Genomic DNA, 16,497 nt, shown 5'->3' with positions numbered 1-16,497 from the left:
TGGTAGTGTCTGGTTTGTGGTGGTGTGTGTTATATGCATTGGTATGTGGTAGTGTCTGGTTTGTGGTGGTGTGTGTCATGCATGGTATGTGGTCGAGGTTGTGGTGTGTGTGGCATGACTATGTAGTAGTGTCTGGTTTGTGGTGGTTTGTGGTATGTGGTTTGTGGCTTTTATTGGTGTGTGTTATATTTGGTGATGTTAGTTGTGGCAATCAATCACATCAGCACTATCTATTGAAACTGACAACTGGACAACTATATCGTCTTATAAAAACATGTCAAAAACAAGGTACAATGGGCCCGAATCACTCGCCTGTTTTTTGTTTTATTTTCTAATATATGTAAGGATACTCATCCCTCAACATTCAAGCACTTTGTCCATATTGATTAAAAGTAAAATATAATAAAAACAAATTTAGTAATGTTGCTTTATTGGAAAGCATACAAACAAAATACTCTTATAGTTCATCCAATCACCTGAAATTGGTCAACATAAAATGGGGAAAACAAAATAGGATATGATGAGAGACCATTCGACTGATGAACATATATGGGTGAGATCAGCTCTCTTCTACACTGTTAATCACTTTATTTTTAAAATATTCTGCGACCTATACCTGTAGGTCTTATTCACTATACTTTAATTCACAGTGGAGGATGCTATTTCAATATTTATAGTTAATATCTATGGAATTAATAATGAAGATTTCCAGTAATTCCTGATAGCTATCCTATCAAGTGATTTCCAGTAATTCCTGATAGCTATCCTATCAAGTGATTTCCAGTGATTCCTGATAGCTATCCTATCAAGTGATTTCCAGTAATTCCTGATAGCTATCCTATCAAGTGATTTCCAGTAATTCCTGATAGCTATCCTATCAAGTGATTTCCAGTAGTTAATTTCAAGCGACAAAAGAGTGTCAAATGCACAAGGTCATCCATAGATGCTGAAAACGCTTTTTAAATATCTTGTATGTCAAAAAAGGTATAAAATATTTTGGACGGATGTGAATAAAATTCTACTTCTCACATTTAAACCAAAACTTAACATGAATAATGTCAATTCATGAAAATCAAAGTTATCAAAAAACAACGTCAAAGTCATCTTGTATCACAGTACATCCTATCAATAATAGCACAGGCTAAATCATACGTTAAGAATGGCCTCAAAACGGCCATCATACGATCCTTGACCCTTGATGGCCAGTCTCTGGGGCGTTTCTCCCAGCACGCCTTTGAAAACAAACATAGCCTCATAGTATTCTGCATGTCTGCAATTAAACAAAATAGAAATATTAAAGATAGGTTTATAATCCCTACTTACAATAGATACCAGAAATAATCACATATCAACATGGGCATATGATTACGGGTAAGACTATTCCCACACATTTATCAGGTTCATTCCATTTTTAGGTAGGTATTAGCATCGCCAGGATCAACTTAGGATTCAGAGGTGCCAGTTAGTATAACAGTAGAGGCCCGAGGTATATAAACAGTGTGAGAGGAAATAGTTACTACAAACCCCTGTGTGATGAAGACAAGGAAATATCAAGCCTCTGGATAGAATCTTTGATGTCAACAACTCGACACAGCCTCATTCTGGACTACAACACTTGGCTATTTAACTGATCTTCCTTTGTCTATATCACACAGGGGTGATGCATCCTATCGCTATTATCCCTAATATTCACTAATACTGGTTACAATTTGCTTCTTATTCCATTCCATTTGAGGGAAGGTGCAGTGTGAATTTATAAATCTAGCTACGTTAAATTGATTCTGAAATATTTGTAGAGGAAATTACAGGTGAATGTGCAGCTGCCATTACTTACTTTGCAGTGAAGAAAACATGGAGGAGAGTCTTGCTGTCACTGATATGGGTGATGTGTGCCTCTAGCTGGCCACTAGAGGGTGTAATCAGGAATGTGTCCTGACTGCAACCAGGCAACATGGATTCTGTAATATATAATTTCTAAAGTAAAGGGAAATTCAATGTCTTTTCATGAAAGTTATCAACCTCAAGATTTCAACAAAATTCTGTGTATAGAATTTTTTTTTATTGAGACATTATCCTAACAATTAATCAAGTGTGAGTGTCAGGCAAACAGAAAACTGTCAACAGGTAAATATACATTGCTATTATACATATTAAGAACCAGCATATTTAAACAGAACCAAGTAATTCTAGCAACTGTTCAATAAGTCAATCTTTTTGCTTTTTTGTCACACAACATACCTGTCTCTACGGTCCAGATCACACAACATACCTGTCTCTACGGTCCAGATCACACAACATACCTGTCTCTATAGTCCAGATCACACAACATACCTGTCTCTACAGTCCAGATCACACAACATACCTGTCTCTACAGTCCAGATCACACAACATACCTGTCTCTACAGTCCAGATCACACAACATACCTGTCTCTACAGTCCAGATCACACAACATACCTGTCTCTACAGTCCAGATCACACAACATACCTGTCTCTACAGTCCAGATCACACAACATACCTGTCTCTACAGTCCAGATCACACAACATACCTGTCTCTACAGTCCAGATCACACAACATACCTGTCTCTACAGTCCAGATCACACAACATACCTGTCTCTACAGTCCAGATCACACAACATACCTGTCTCTACAGTCCAGATCACACAACATACCTGTCTCTACAGTCCAGATCACACAACATACCTGTCTCTACAGTCCAGATCACACAACATACCTGTCTCTACAGTCCAGATCACACAACATACCTGTCTCTACAGTCCAGATCACACAACATACCTGTCTCTACAGTCCAGATCACACAACATACCTGTCTCTACAGTCCAGATCACACAACATACCTGTCTCTACAGTCCAGATCACACAACATACCTGTCTCTACAGTCCAGATCACACAACATACCTGTCTCTACAGTCCAGATCACACAACATACCTGTCTCTACAGTCCAGATCACACAACATACCTGTCTCTACAGTCCAGATCACACAACATACCTGTCTCTACAGTCCAGATCACACAACATACCTGTCTCTACAGTCCAGATCACACAACATACCTGTCTCTACAGTCCAGATCACACAACATACCTGTCTCTACAGTCCAGATCACACAACATACCTGTCTCTACAGTCCAGATCACACAACATACCTGTCTCTACAGTCCAGATCACACAACATACCTGTCTCTACAGTCCAGATCACACAACATACCTGTCTCTACAGTCCAGATCACACAACATACCTGTCTCTACAGTCCAGATCACACAACATACCTGTCTCTACAGTCCAGATCACACAACATACCTGTCTCTACAGTCCAGATCACACAACATACCTGTCTCTACAGTCCAGATCACACAACATACCTGTCTCTACAGTCCAGATCACACAACATACCTGTCTCTACAGTCCAGATCACACAACATACCTGTCTCTACGGTCCAGATCACACAACATACCTGTCTCTACAGTCCAGATCACACAACATACCTGTCTCTACAGTCCAGATCACACAACATACCTGTCTCTACAGTCCAGATCACACAACATACCTGTCTCTACAGTCCAGATCACACAACATACCTGTCTCTACAGTCCAGATCACACAACATACCTGTCTCTACAGTCCAGATCACACAACATACCTGTCTCTACAGTCCAGATCACACAACATACCTGTCTCTACAGTCCAGATCACACAACATACCTGTCTCTACAGTCCAGATCACACAACATACCTGTCTCTACAGTCCAGATCACACAACATACCTGTCTCTACAGTCCAGATCACACAACATACCTGTCTCTACAGTCCAGATCACACAACATACCTGTCTCTACAGTCCAGATCACACAACATACCTGTCTCTACAGTCCAGATCACACAACATACCTGTCTCTACAGTCCAGATCACACAACATACCTGTCTCTACAGTCCAGATCACACAACATACCTGTCTCTACAGTCCAGATCACACAACATACCTGTCTCTACAGTCCAGATCACACAACATACCTGTCTCTACAGTCCAGATCACACAACATACCTGTCTCTACAGTCCAGATCACACAACATACCTGTCTCTACAGTCCAGATCACACAACATACCTGTCTCTACAGTCCAGATCACACAACATACCTGTCTCTACAGTCCAGATCACACAACATACCTGTCTCTACAGTCCAGATCACACAACATACCTGTCTCTACAGTCCAGATCACACAACATACCTGTCTCTACAGTCCAGATCACACAACATACCTGTCTCTACAGTCCAGATCACACAACATACCTGTCTCTACAGTCCAGATCACACAACATACCTGTCTCTACAGTCCAGATCACACAACATACCTGTCTCTACAGTCCAGATCACACAACATACCTGTCTCTACAGTCCAGATCACACAACATACCTGTCTCTACAGTCCAGATCACACAACATACCTGTCTCTACAGTCCAGATCACACAACATACCTGTCTCTACAGTCCAGATCACACAACATACCTGTCTCTACAGTCCAGATCACACAACATACCTGTCTCTACAGTCCAGATCACACAACATACCTGTCTCTACAGTCCAGATCACACAACATACCTGTCTCTACAGTCCAGATCACACAACATACCTGTCTCTACGGTCCAGATCACACAACATACCTGTCTCTACAGTCCAGATCACACAACATACCTGTCTCTACGATCCAGATCACATATCATACCAGTCTCTACGGTCCAGATCACACAACATACCTGACTTTACAGTCCAGATCACACAACATACCTGTCTCTACGGTCCAGATCACTAAACATACCTGTCTCTATGGTCCAGATCACACAACATACCTGTCTCTACGGTCCAGATCACACAACATACCTGTCTCTACGGTCCAGATCAGACAACATACCTTTCTCTACAGTCCAGATCAGACAACATACCTTTCTCTACAGTCCAGATCACACAACATACCTGTTTCTACAGTCCAGATCACACAACATACCTGTCTCTACAGTCCAGATCACACAACATACCTGTCTCTATAGTCCAGATCACACAACACCCCTGTCTCTACAGTCCAGATCACACAACATCCCTGTCTCTACAGTCCAGATCACACAACATCCCTGTCTCTACGATCCAGATCACATATCATACCAGTCTCTACGGTCCAGATCACACAACATCCCTGTCTCTACAGTCCAAATCACATATCATACCAGTCTCTACGGTCCAGATCACACAACATACCTGTCTCTACGGTCCAGATCACACAACATCCCTGTCTCTACAGTCCAGATCACACAACATACCTGTCTCTACGATCCAGATCACATATCATACCAGTCTCTACGGTCCAGATCACACAACATACCTGTCTCTAGAGTCCAGATCACACAACATACCTGTCTCTACAGTCCAGATCACACAACATACATGTCTCTATAGTCCAGATCACACAACATACCTGTCTCTACGGTCCAGAAGCTGTGTGATGCTGTCACGTTGGAGATGAGAAGCTGGAGTTCCCGCTGTTGACCAACAAGACAGGTCCCAAAGTCGAGCTCTTGCTTGGACAGCTGTATTTGAGGCACAGACAGGGTAGCATAGAGAGGTACTTTCTGTACAGATACAAAATACAGCACTGTAGTATTCAATCAGAACAGCTAATGCATTGTATAAAGTGATCAATAGTGAAAAGCATACATTGTTTCTATCTAATCAGTTAGCAGAATGGCTCATTTGGCCAATGATTATAAACTATCAATATATGAATTTGTAGATAGCTTACCTGTACTGCAGAGTTGTTAAATTCAACCGTTAGGTGGTCGTTGATCTCAATCTTCTGGTTTCTCGTTACTTCGTCTGATTCACCATTTTCCTCTGTTTCCTCTCCAAGATCAAGGAGGTCAGTGGATGTTTGGAAAGCGACCTTTACCTACAAAACGTTCACAGAACACTTAGTGATTAACTACATATCACGGATAACAAAAGGCCCATCAAGCCTGAATTGCTTACCTGGCCTGTTATTACCTAGTATTTAATCATACTTGCATATTAATATTTGACTTTTTTTATGAAAAACAACGGTAGAATTCTTTATTTTGAATTACCTACAGTGAAACAGGGATCCTTACAACAGTATACTGGGTCCGTAAGAGTTACTCACCTAAATGAAATACATTGTACCTAAGTGCCTATTGTTAATCAACCTCAGAAACCTTGAAGTAATACATGGAGTCTCTAGGGCATTACACACCAGTGTTACTGAGAAATCACTAACCAACAAGTTGTGTTGGGGCCGTAAGGTCTGCATCTCAGTCTCCTGGATGGATGTGGCACCAGCGCGGTTGGTGGAGGGGTTGAGGTCCACCAGTACAAACGGAGGCTTGGTAATGAGTTTAAAGGTGAGGGGCGTTTCTGTGTGGTTGGCCAGGACAGCACTACATACCTTGGAGCTCTCCTCTTTTGTCTGAAGATGCAAAATAACAAAGTCAAAGACAAATATTCACAATGTCATATATTATATCACCACTTATTATCCCATTCAAATACAATGTAGGTCACTCAGGTATCCCAGAAAGTTTCATTGTAATTGGTCACACATATTTGGAAAATTTGTCTTGAAAGGAATTTAATATAGATATCAGACGCCTAAGTACATGATGTTCTGAGTATGCGTATAAAGTGTCGTTGAAATCAGCTTAATAGTTTCAGAGGAGTTGTCGAGAAAGACGAAGAAGCTGACTCCAGTACACTTCCCACACTCCGCTAACTTTGTTGCAGGGGGTATAATAATCGTTCATAATCTATAACTTTTCGAAGAATTTTTGGGACAACATCTGATAAAGAAATCCTTAAAGAACCACTACAGTACGGAAGATTTCTGGAAAAGTTACTTTCATAAATTTAGCGTCCATACGGCAAGTTCATACACAAAAATGTTGTAATTTATTTTGATCTCCTGATATCACACAGAGAAGTTCTTAATTACAACTTATGCTATCACATACAGAATTATCATTATAACACTGGGGTATCTTGAAATACTCTGTAAATCTTAAAGTTGTTACTTGCTCTACAGGTACATGTACTTTATTGCAATGTGCTTTATTGAAGTTTGACTGTCTAATAAAATACCAGCAGCTCCCTACTCACTTAGCTGGAGAGAACTTCTCTTTATTTCAGTCGGTTAAGCATCATACTAGTAAGCCAGAGGTCCAGGTTTGATCCCAATAGGAGCATTAAATACATTGACCTTTACTACATTGTTACCCACATCTGGACCTTTGCTATTTCCCTTGTAACAACTGGGGATGGGCTCTTTCCTAGGTGGAGATAATGTAATGACTTCAGTCTGGGAAAATATAAGCAACTTTCTGCCAACTTGGATTGGGACAATTGTGGGACAAAGTGTCAGACCTGCTACATACCCTGCCCCCTTCCAGGAGGAGATCACTCATGGCTGATCGGTACCTCATGCCCTCTTCATCGGTAGGCTCAATATTCAGTCTGAAGCACAATTACAACAGTTATATTTGATGTCTCAAATACACATATCACATTTAAACCCAATATCTCAAATACACGTACCACATTTAAACCCGATGTCTCAAATACACGTACCACATTTAAACCCGATATCTCAAATACACATACCACATTTAAACCTGATATCTCAAATACACGTACTACATTTAAACCTGATGTCTCAAATACACATACCACATTTAAACCTGATATCTCAAATAGACGTACTATATTTAAACCTGATATCTCAAATACACGAACCACATTTAAACCCGATATCTCAAATACACGTACCACATTTAAACCCGATATCTCAAATACACGTACCACATTTAAACCTGATGTCTCAAATACACATACTACATTTAAACCTGATGTCTCAAATACACGAACCACATTTAAACCTGGTATCTCAAATACACGTACCACATTTAAACCTGATGTCTCAAATACACATACTACATTTTAACCTGATGTCTCAAATACACTTACCACATTTAAACCTGATATCTCAAATACACGTACCACATTTAAACCTGATGTCTCAAATACACATACCACATTTAAACCTGATGTCTCAAATACACGTACCACATTTAAACCTGATGTCTCAAATACACATACTACATTTAAACCTGATGTCTCAAATACACGAACCACATTTAAACCTGGTATCTCAAATACACGTACCACATTTAAACCTGATGTCTCAAATACACATACCACATTTAAACCTGATGTCTCAAATACACATACCACATTTAAACCTGATGTCTCAAATACACATACCACATTTAAACCTGATGTCTCAAATACACATACCACATTTAAACCTGATGTCTCAAATACACATACCACATTTAAACCTGATGTCTCAAATACACATACCACATTTAAACCTGATGTCTCAAATACACATACCACATTTAAACCTGATGTCTCAAATACACATACCACATTTAAACCTGATGTCTCAAATACACATACCACATTTAAACCTGACATCTCAAATACACATACCACATTTAAATCTGATATCTCAAATACACGTACCACATTTAAACCTGATGTCTCAAATACACATACCACATTTAAACCTGACATCTCAAATACACATACCACATTTAAATCTGATATCTCAAATACACGTACCACATTTAAACCTGATGTCTCAAATACACATACCACATTTAAACCTGACATCTCAAATACACGTACCACATTTAAACCTGATGTCTCAAATACACATACCACATGTAAACCTGATGTCTCAAATACACATACCACATGTAAACCCGATGTCTCAAATACACGAACCACATTTAAACCTGATGTTTGAAATACACATACCACATTTAAACCTGATTTCTCAAATACTGCTTTTATTCTTAATGTCTCAAATACTAAATTGACATCCAACCTCAAATACCACTTTTATACAGATATACATTGATCTTGAAGTGATCTTTTTGTTCCCCTGACAGTTATTTTGTAAATATTGAAATGTATCATTTTGTTATATCCAAAGTGTACATGTACATCAAACTGTATTAAATAAGGTCTGGGAAACGTCCACATAATCAAGTTTTACTGTATTTGTTTGTGAAATAAACTGGAACACTTTGAAATGTTTTCTGGCTCGACTTACAGTGCTGGTTTGAGGTGAGCAGTCATGTCAAGTCTCAGATTGGACATGTTATAACCCTGGAGACGACTCACTTTGTTTTCTGTACATGCTTTATTCTGAAATACAAAAATATATATTTATTAAGGTACAGAGTTAATAATTTTACTTTTAAAAAAAGGTCAATATACCTTTTGTAACAACAGTAACTTCTACTTATTATCAATACCAATCAAATAATTTCCACATTTTTTTCCCCAAAAAAATCTTATCACATCGAAAAATTTATGATAAACTAAAAATTATGAAACCAAATTAATGGATATTAAGAAAAGGATTTTTTATTTTTGAATTTTTAATTCTTCTCTTCTAGAGATTAGATTACCAGTTTTCAGTTGCAGTTTAGACTTCCTGTATGTTATTTATTCAGCTTGACCTCAATCACTAAAGGTAGATAGGCAAATTATTTTCATATTACTGCATTTCTCTTTGCCCTGGAGGGGTTAACTCAGAATAAAATCTTGGAATCTTCCAGAAAATTTGGGTGACTATCAGTCTATGTTTAAAAGTTTGGATTCCTGCAATATTACCCTATTCCTAGGAGAACTCACATTGTCCAGGCTCATGAATCCCATAGCGTATCCAGTGCAGTCCGTTTCCTCAGACACCTGGCCTGTTGGGAATGGGGTAAAGTTAACACTGACACTGGCATTTCCTCTAGCTGGAATCATCTAAATTCAAAGACAAATGTTCGTTTCAGCATTGTACATGTCAGCCACCCGTGAAATTTCTCAACAATGAAAAATAGCATAAAAAGTAAGTTTTCTTATACATGTAGTATCACTTCATTCCATACAATATTCAATTTTCGGTTTGTACTGGTGTTGTATATGCATGGAAAGATGAACTACTTAATATTGAAAAGAAAGTGTTATCAAACGTACCTGTTGGACTAGCCTGGAAGAATTATCATATCAGTTTTTTTAGATATCTCAAATGGTTGAAAATGTTTGAATGCAAACTAGAATTAGAGCTATTCTTGAATTAACAAACTTAGATTGATGAGGGAACTATAAATATAGGATATTAATTCAATCAATCAATGGATTCTGTTGATACATAAATAAACATACCATTTGTTTGTTTTTGATATTGTATGGAGATTCACAGGGAACACCTTCATGTGAGCGGACAAAAACTGACGCAAACTTCATGAGGGGTTCTATAGGGACTGGCTCTACAACTGGGGCTGCAGGTGCTGTAGGTGTGCTGATCACTCGAGTTACCTCCCTTGTCAGAGGAGGCAGGGTGTCGGGAGAATTGGGTATAAACTCTGTAGGCATCCTCTTTGGCATCTCGGGCACTGGGGAGACATCATATGACGTCATGAAATCATTGACAGCATTAATACATTCGGTACTTGGATACCATGTAACAATCTTACTAGTAAGGCTTTGGTTTCAAACACTTGTAACACTCATTTAAATGATTTTTTTCCTTAACCCTTTCAACAATGTAGACCACAATGGACTTATCCAGATTAATGCATGGTAGAGTTTACTAAAGTTACATAGGGGTGAAAGGGTTAACTTAAATTTCACCGCACAGAGAATACATAACTGAAATTAAGGAAAGTTACTTGATAATGTTTTTTTATCAACATCATTAAAGTAACCCACAGTCTTTATTTATCCAAGATACAAATATAAACATTTACTATGAACATTTTAAATGACATCCATTTTTTAAACATTCACTGTAAAAAAAAATACATTGTTTATAAAACAAAGAAAAGAACAATTTAAAGAATAATTATACTCTGTCCACTATATTGGAGGGAGTTGTTTATTAACAAAACCTATTAAGATTATATTGATAACATATCTTATTCACTTATTTTACTTTTTTTTTCAATAATGAGTAAATAACATGGCGATAACTTCAAACATAAAGTCTGACATTTTCATCCCTGTAATAAATCAAAAATGTTTCCTGGTGGGAGAAACATAGGGGGAGATATTCAATGTAAGCTATCGGAACAAAAATAAAGTAACAAGTAAGGGCTGTTGGCCGCATGCAGTTAGTGAAGAAAGTAACGGTAAAAGGTAAGTTTAGTGTTATAGGACGGTCATCACAGGTGTATACATGCTGTCAAATCAGGGTGGCCATCTTGTAGCCATCTAAAATGGCCACTTATGGAAACAAAGCATACATTACCTATTCTTGAAACTTGAACAAATTCATTGTTGACCAATTGTTTTCGAATGGAATAATATTATTCATGCAAAAGTATTGATGTTAGTGAAAAAGGCTGGAAGGACTAAAATAACATGCAGTGCCATGGGAGAGATGGGCTGTTACTTATTTGGTTGTACATGCAGTGTCAAGGGAGAGATAGACTGTTACTTATTTGGTTGTACATGCAGTGTCAAGGGAGAGATGGACTGTTACTTATTTGGTTTTACATGCAGTAAATAAAAGGTAGACAAAGGTGAAAACAACTTTCATGATTAATCACATCAAATAGAGTGATACAAGTGTGAGATATATTTTCTACAGTGAGGAACATGTAAAATAGAATAAAAAAAACTCCAGTATGGGCATTCTTACCAACAGTTTGCTTCTCATCTACAGAGTAATAGGTTCATACACAAGTTACCATATATAAATTCATACCTAGTCTGGTTTCCTGATATATACCTAACTTGGTATGTGGTGTAGTGTTATAGCTAACCACGTGCACGGTGTAGGTTTGTCATACAGACATGTACAGGTCAGTTGATAATATGTGTCTGAACTGACTTATGGATCACAATAAACAGTTACATTAAAGTAGAAACTTTATACACAAAATTAATGGTAAAACTGCTGTGAACAAATGTTCTCTATGGGATACAGATAATTCAATTATGAAGATATTTTTTCATGAGCTGTTTGTACAAACTACATCCAGTAATGAGTGCAATTAATGAAAGCAATACATAAAATTAGCTATAATTATTAACTTTTCCTGAACTGAATACCAGACTACCTAATAAACAGTGAAATTATAATTTATATACTCATTTCTTGCAGTACACAGTAAAGTACAACAAATACATATGTACATTGTAAATGTATCATTACAAAGAAGTTACAAGGGATCATTTCGTGCAATATTTGTCCAAATTACATGGTGCATTTAGGAAACTAAACTAGGAAAAGCCCATAGGGCCTGTGTTATTCACCTGGAAATTTAAGCGTGAAATAATTGGTAGAAATGTTTATCAAGGTAATTTATTTGATCAAAATTAACTGCCCTTCTTCTCAGCAAGATACAAAACACCAGAACTCAAGGCCTCAAAGTTCATGAACTTGCTTTTAATGGTTTTAATGCAACTGACTCCTGTGACCTTGCATGTTCATAAAGGAAATACAGTTGAACATATATTTGGCATTTTTTTCCCTAAGCAAGCTACAGGCCAAATATCATGACTCTAGGCTTCAGGGTTTGTAAGAATATGTTGTCTGAAGGTTTTTGATCTTGAATTTGGGTTAAATGTGTTTATTTGAACAAACTTGATTGCCCTTCATCTAAGCAAGTTGTGGCCAAATACCATTACTCTAAACCTTATAGATTTGTAGAAGAATTTGTTTGAAGTTTTTACCATATATCATCCCGACCTTGAAAATGAGAAAAGGTCGATCATTCAATTAAACAAACTTGGTAGCCCTCCACCACAGAAAGCAATAATATTCCAAATATCATGACAATGCCTTACAGATCTGACGAAGTTGCTAAAGAGAAGTTGACCCAGTATAACCTGCCAATTAAACACAAGCTCACAGGCACTTAATTCATGGCATTTAATGGAGCTAAACCAAAACTCTCTGGAGATGATAGAGCTCATTATAATGCTTCTTTTTACTTACTTTTCCATGGTGGAATGACTTCCTTGCCATTTTCATCACGTTTAGGAAAGGCATCACCAAAGCCCACAATGAAATCCAGTAATTTTGTGTCGTCCTCCTCCAAGTTAAATAACTGCCAATCAAGGCGGATATCTGAAAGGACACAAATTCTGAATCATACGTTTGAAATGACACGAAAATCTGAGAAAGAGGTATCACTTGAGATAAACTGCTACTCAGTATTGACTATATTTCTATGGACAGTTTAGGATAACTCCTTACCCAGTGGACTAGTGTTGTTGATTCTCATGGTGCGACTAGTGGCGGCCACTCCTGATACGTGTGTCCCAAACCTGAGAAAAACATCATTTCAAATAAAATTCAAAAATTAAATGGCAGATCAATGTATTCATGAAATTATGTGTTTAATATATGTTAATTATATATAACTAGCTCTATGATAAATCTTTTAATATTATCAAGCTTTTAATTTGGATATGATTTATTAGTAGCACAGCAAGCTGAAGAAATTCTTGCGTACGTGCAAAATGGGTGTGGGATTGTTCAAAATTGTTAAAATAGTCCTAGGAATGAAGGAAAATAGATTTCCATTCCAATAAAAAATTAAATACACCAGAAAATTTCGGACAAATCTTGATACTGACAAACCAACATGATGATCACTGTCCTCTTGTCTCGTAGTAAATTTAAACTGGGGAACTATCCTATAGAAGAGAGTGTTACACCCTATCTCTTACCTCACGATGGGCTTTTGGTCCGGTTTCGCCGCCGTCATCTGGAAGCTAAGTGGACATCCGACAACGTTCATCTTGACCGGTATGGCTGACACCTCCAGGTCTCCAATCTAAATCAAATGTACCAGTAAGTGAATTAGCCTGTTTATGTAATACTAAATTTGTTCTTATCTTGCATCAGTAAAACTATTTGAAATTTCTAGGATGTCAACTTGTTTTATAGTTTATAGTTTAAAGTTTACAGTTTATAGTTTATAGTTCAAAAGTTTATAGTTTATAGTTTACCGATTATAGTTTGTCAACTTGTTTTATAGTATATAGTTTATAGTTTACAGTTTATAGTTTATAGTTTACAGTTTATAATATATAGTTTACAGTTTATAGTATATAGTTTAGTTTATAGTTTACAGTTTATAGTTTATAGTTTACAGTTTATAGTTTACAGTTGATAGTTTATAGTTTACAGTTTATAGTTTATAGTTTACAGTTTATAATTTATAGTTTACAGTTTATAGTATATAGTTTATAGTTTATAGTTTATAGGATATAGTTTACAGTTTATAGTATATAGTTTACAGTTTATAGTTTACAGTTTACAGTTTATAGTTTATAGTTTACAGTTTATAGTTTATAGTTTACAGTTTATAGTTTACAGTTTATAGTTTATAGTGTTTAGTTTATAGTTTTGCATAAACCATTTTTGAGGCATGATATTTCTAGATGGCAAATTTATTTTTCTCCGACTTAGTGAGAAGTTTAAACTTTTTGACAATTTTGTGAGTTTTAATTGGACAAATGATACAAATGAAGGATTCATTACAAGAGCACCTGTGGAAGGTAACTCCATATCAGGTCATGCTGTTGTCTTGATTGATCTCAAAAAAGTATTAAGTGACATCACACCAACAATACAAACTGCCATATGATATTTCAGACAATTGGGCTTTGTTGCCTCCTTCTGTTCACATTTTAACAAATAATCTGGTAGTGTACATACTTTACACATTAAGTTGTCAGTATAGAGGCCCCACATATCAGAGTAAGCTCCGAGCTCTATAATCTGCTCCCCGAATGGCTGTAAAACCCCAGATGCAGGGGTGGGCACGAAAGAGGCACCAAGGCCTAGTGATAGCATAGCTTTACATAAATCTGAAAAAGTAACACAAAATTACTACATGTACTATTACAAATATTTCATCAAATGTCATTGAAATAATATGCACATTCAAAATTGAAAAGATATTTTCATGAGTAAAATTTTTAAATAACAATCCTTACTGTCTTGTCTGAAGTAAGTTCTAAGTAAATTCTATTTGTAAGATGCCATTATAGGGACACTCACCCTGCTGTGCCTTAGACTGTGTCTTACTGAGAGGATCTGCCAGGTTGGGTGTCCGACTCAACATCACCCTCCTCTGCTGGCTATCAGGACAAAATAGTGTTAGATATACATTTTTAGAATACAACTTAACACTGGGCACATAAGAATTAATCACTGCCTCAGATTACAGCTAATGGGGGTAAGGATTGAAGAAGCCCTCAGCTCACCACTCATTTGACATAAATATCACCTATTTAAACATATTTAATAACAAATTTAACTGCTTTTCAACAAAGTAATTTTTCTTTACTGCATCAATCAGAAAAGACAGAGCCATTCGAGGATAAGAATCTTAACAGATTGTCTAAACATTTATAGTTTGTTATACAATGTAATGAAAATCTATTTCCTGTTTCCTTTGAATTTGAATCTCTTGCCAACACAAAGATGTAAAATTATTAGCTAGTGGTAGAGCAGTCATCACCCAGTACAAAACTGCTGTATCAAAAGAAAGTGTCTGGTACCTCCTTGAGGTGTTGGGATCCTTGTTGCCCGGTGGGGTTGGTGGCTTGGCCATGAAGTGTTCCATGTGGAGACTGTATGGGGCTGTGATCCCAGACAAATTCTGGATGTGTAGGTAGACTTTAGGTGTAGAACCAAGGTCCACCTTCTCCTCAAAGTCCAGGCAAACATCTTCAAAGTACTCACTGAAATATGTTAACATTCATTATCAGAAAAACGTCTGTAAATGAAACTTTTAAAATAATCAATTGGAAATTCTAAACACTTTCCCAACTGAATAAATCATGTCTGTCGAGTATGATGTTTACAGGTATATTAGGTTTAACAGCCCTGTCATTGCTAGAAACAGCCTACCTTGATAGTTGTCCCAAGGCTGAGGTCTTGTAAGTGACAGATAGACCTTTAGCATCACAGAACAAACCCAAAAACAATAGCTGTTCCATCCCGGCTACTTCACAGGGTATCCGGACATCCGAGATCTCTCCCTGTAGTTCAGGACAAAATTACCAGTTAGATTCCCAGTATATATAGTGTGTAACACATTCATAATATGAACCCATTTTCAGCCAGACAATGACTTTGTGTCCGACACCTTTTCCTATATACTCTCTTAAGATATTCTCATTTACAGATCAAGCTCTTCATGGAGGTTATCAGGGACAGTGTAAACATAAAACAATAAAAATTATAATTCTACATATTGCAATCAACATATACAGATTAATATGCCACCAAATATTGAATTGCAGAATTCACATGTGTTTACTTTTAATCCAAATGTAAGGGCCACTCCTTTAAAGTTTATCTGAATGAATTACTGAATGAAAT

At 37.0% G+C, this 16,497-nt stretch overlaps 1 protein-coding gene across 2 annotated transcripts in view; it reads right to left on the bottom strand.

The window, feature by feature from the left end:
* Window positions 1-338: 338 nt before the first annotated feature.
* The window catches only part of LOC110455500 (deleted in lung and esophageal cancer protein 1-like), a 29,186-nt gene continuing 13,027 nt past the window's right edge, over window positions 339-16,497 (bottom strand). Inside the window, exons 22-38 of one of the 2 annotated variants that reach the window (XM_021505671.1) lie at window positions 16,024-16,154; window positions 15,672-15,854; window positions 15,169-15,248; window positions 14,824-14,975; window positions 13,830-13,936; window positions 13,354-13,424; window positions 13,093-13,224; window positions 11,791-11,808; window positions 10,314-10,543; window positions 9,792-9,911; window positions 9,205-9,299; window positions 7,460-7,538; window positions 6,310-6,498; window positions 5,818-5,964; window positions 5,494-5,647; window positions 1,835-1,958; window positions 339-1,270 (exon numbers count right to left, since the gene is read on the bottom strand). In XM_021505671.1, the coding sequence (XP_021361346.1) occupies window positions 1,147-1,270; window positions 1,835-1,958; window positions 5,494-5,647; window positions 5,818-5,964; window positions 6,310-6,498; window positions 7,460-7,538; window positions 9,205-9,299; window positions 9,792-9,911; window positions 10,314-10,543; window positions 11,791-11,808; window positions 13,093-13,224; window positions 13,354-13,424; window positions 13,830-13,936; window positions 14,824-14,975; window positions 15,169-15,248; window positions 15,672-15,854; window positions 16,024-16,154 (2,136 nt within the window). In that variant the 3' untranslated portion in view covers window positions 339-1,146. The remainder of the gene's footprint in view (window positions 1,271-1,834; window positions 1,959-5,493; window positions 5,648-5,817; window positions 5,965-6,309; window positions 6,499-7,459; window positions 7,539-9,204; window positions 9,300-9,791; window positions 9,912-10,313; window positions 10,544-11,790; window positions 11,809-13,092; window positions 13,225-13,353; window positions 13,425-13,829; window positions 13,937-14,823; window positions 14,976-15,168; window positions 15,249-15,671; window positions 15,855-16,023; window positions 16,155-16,497) is intronic. The other variant, XM_021505672.1, reaches the window with a different exon arrangement.

The sequence above is a fragment of the Mizuhopecten yessoensis genome, unplaced genomic scaffold (genome assembly GCF_002113885.1).
Source record: "Mizuhopecten yessoensis strain PY_sf001 unplaced genomic scaffold, ASM211388v2 scaffold8233, whole genome shotgun sequence".
In the NCBI taxonomy this organism is placed as follows: domain Eukaryota; kingdom Metazoa; phylum Mollusca; class Bivalvia; order Pectinida; family Pectinidae; genus Mizuhopecten; species Mizuhopecten yessoensis.
This window is presented reverse-complemented; position numbering and strand designations above follow the sequence as displayed.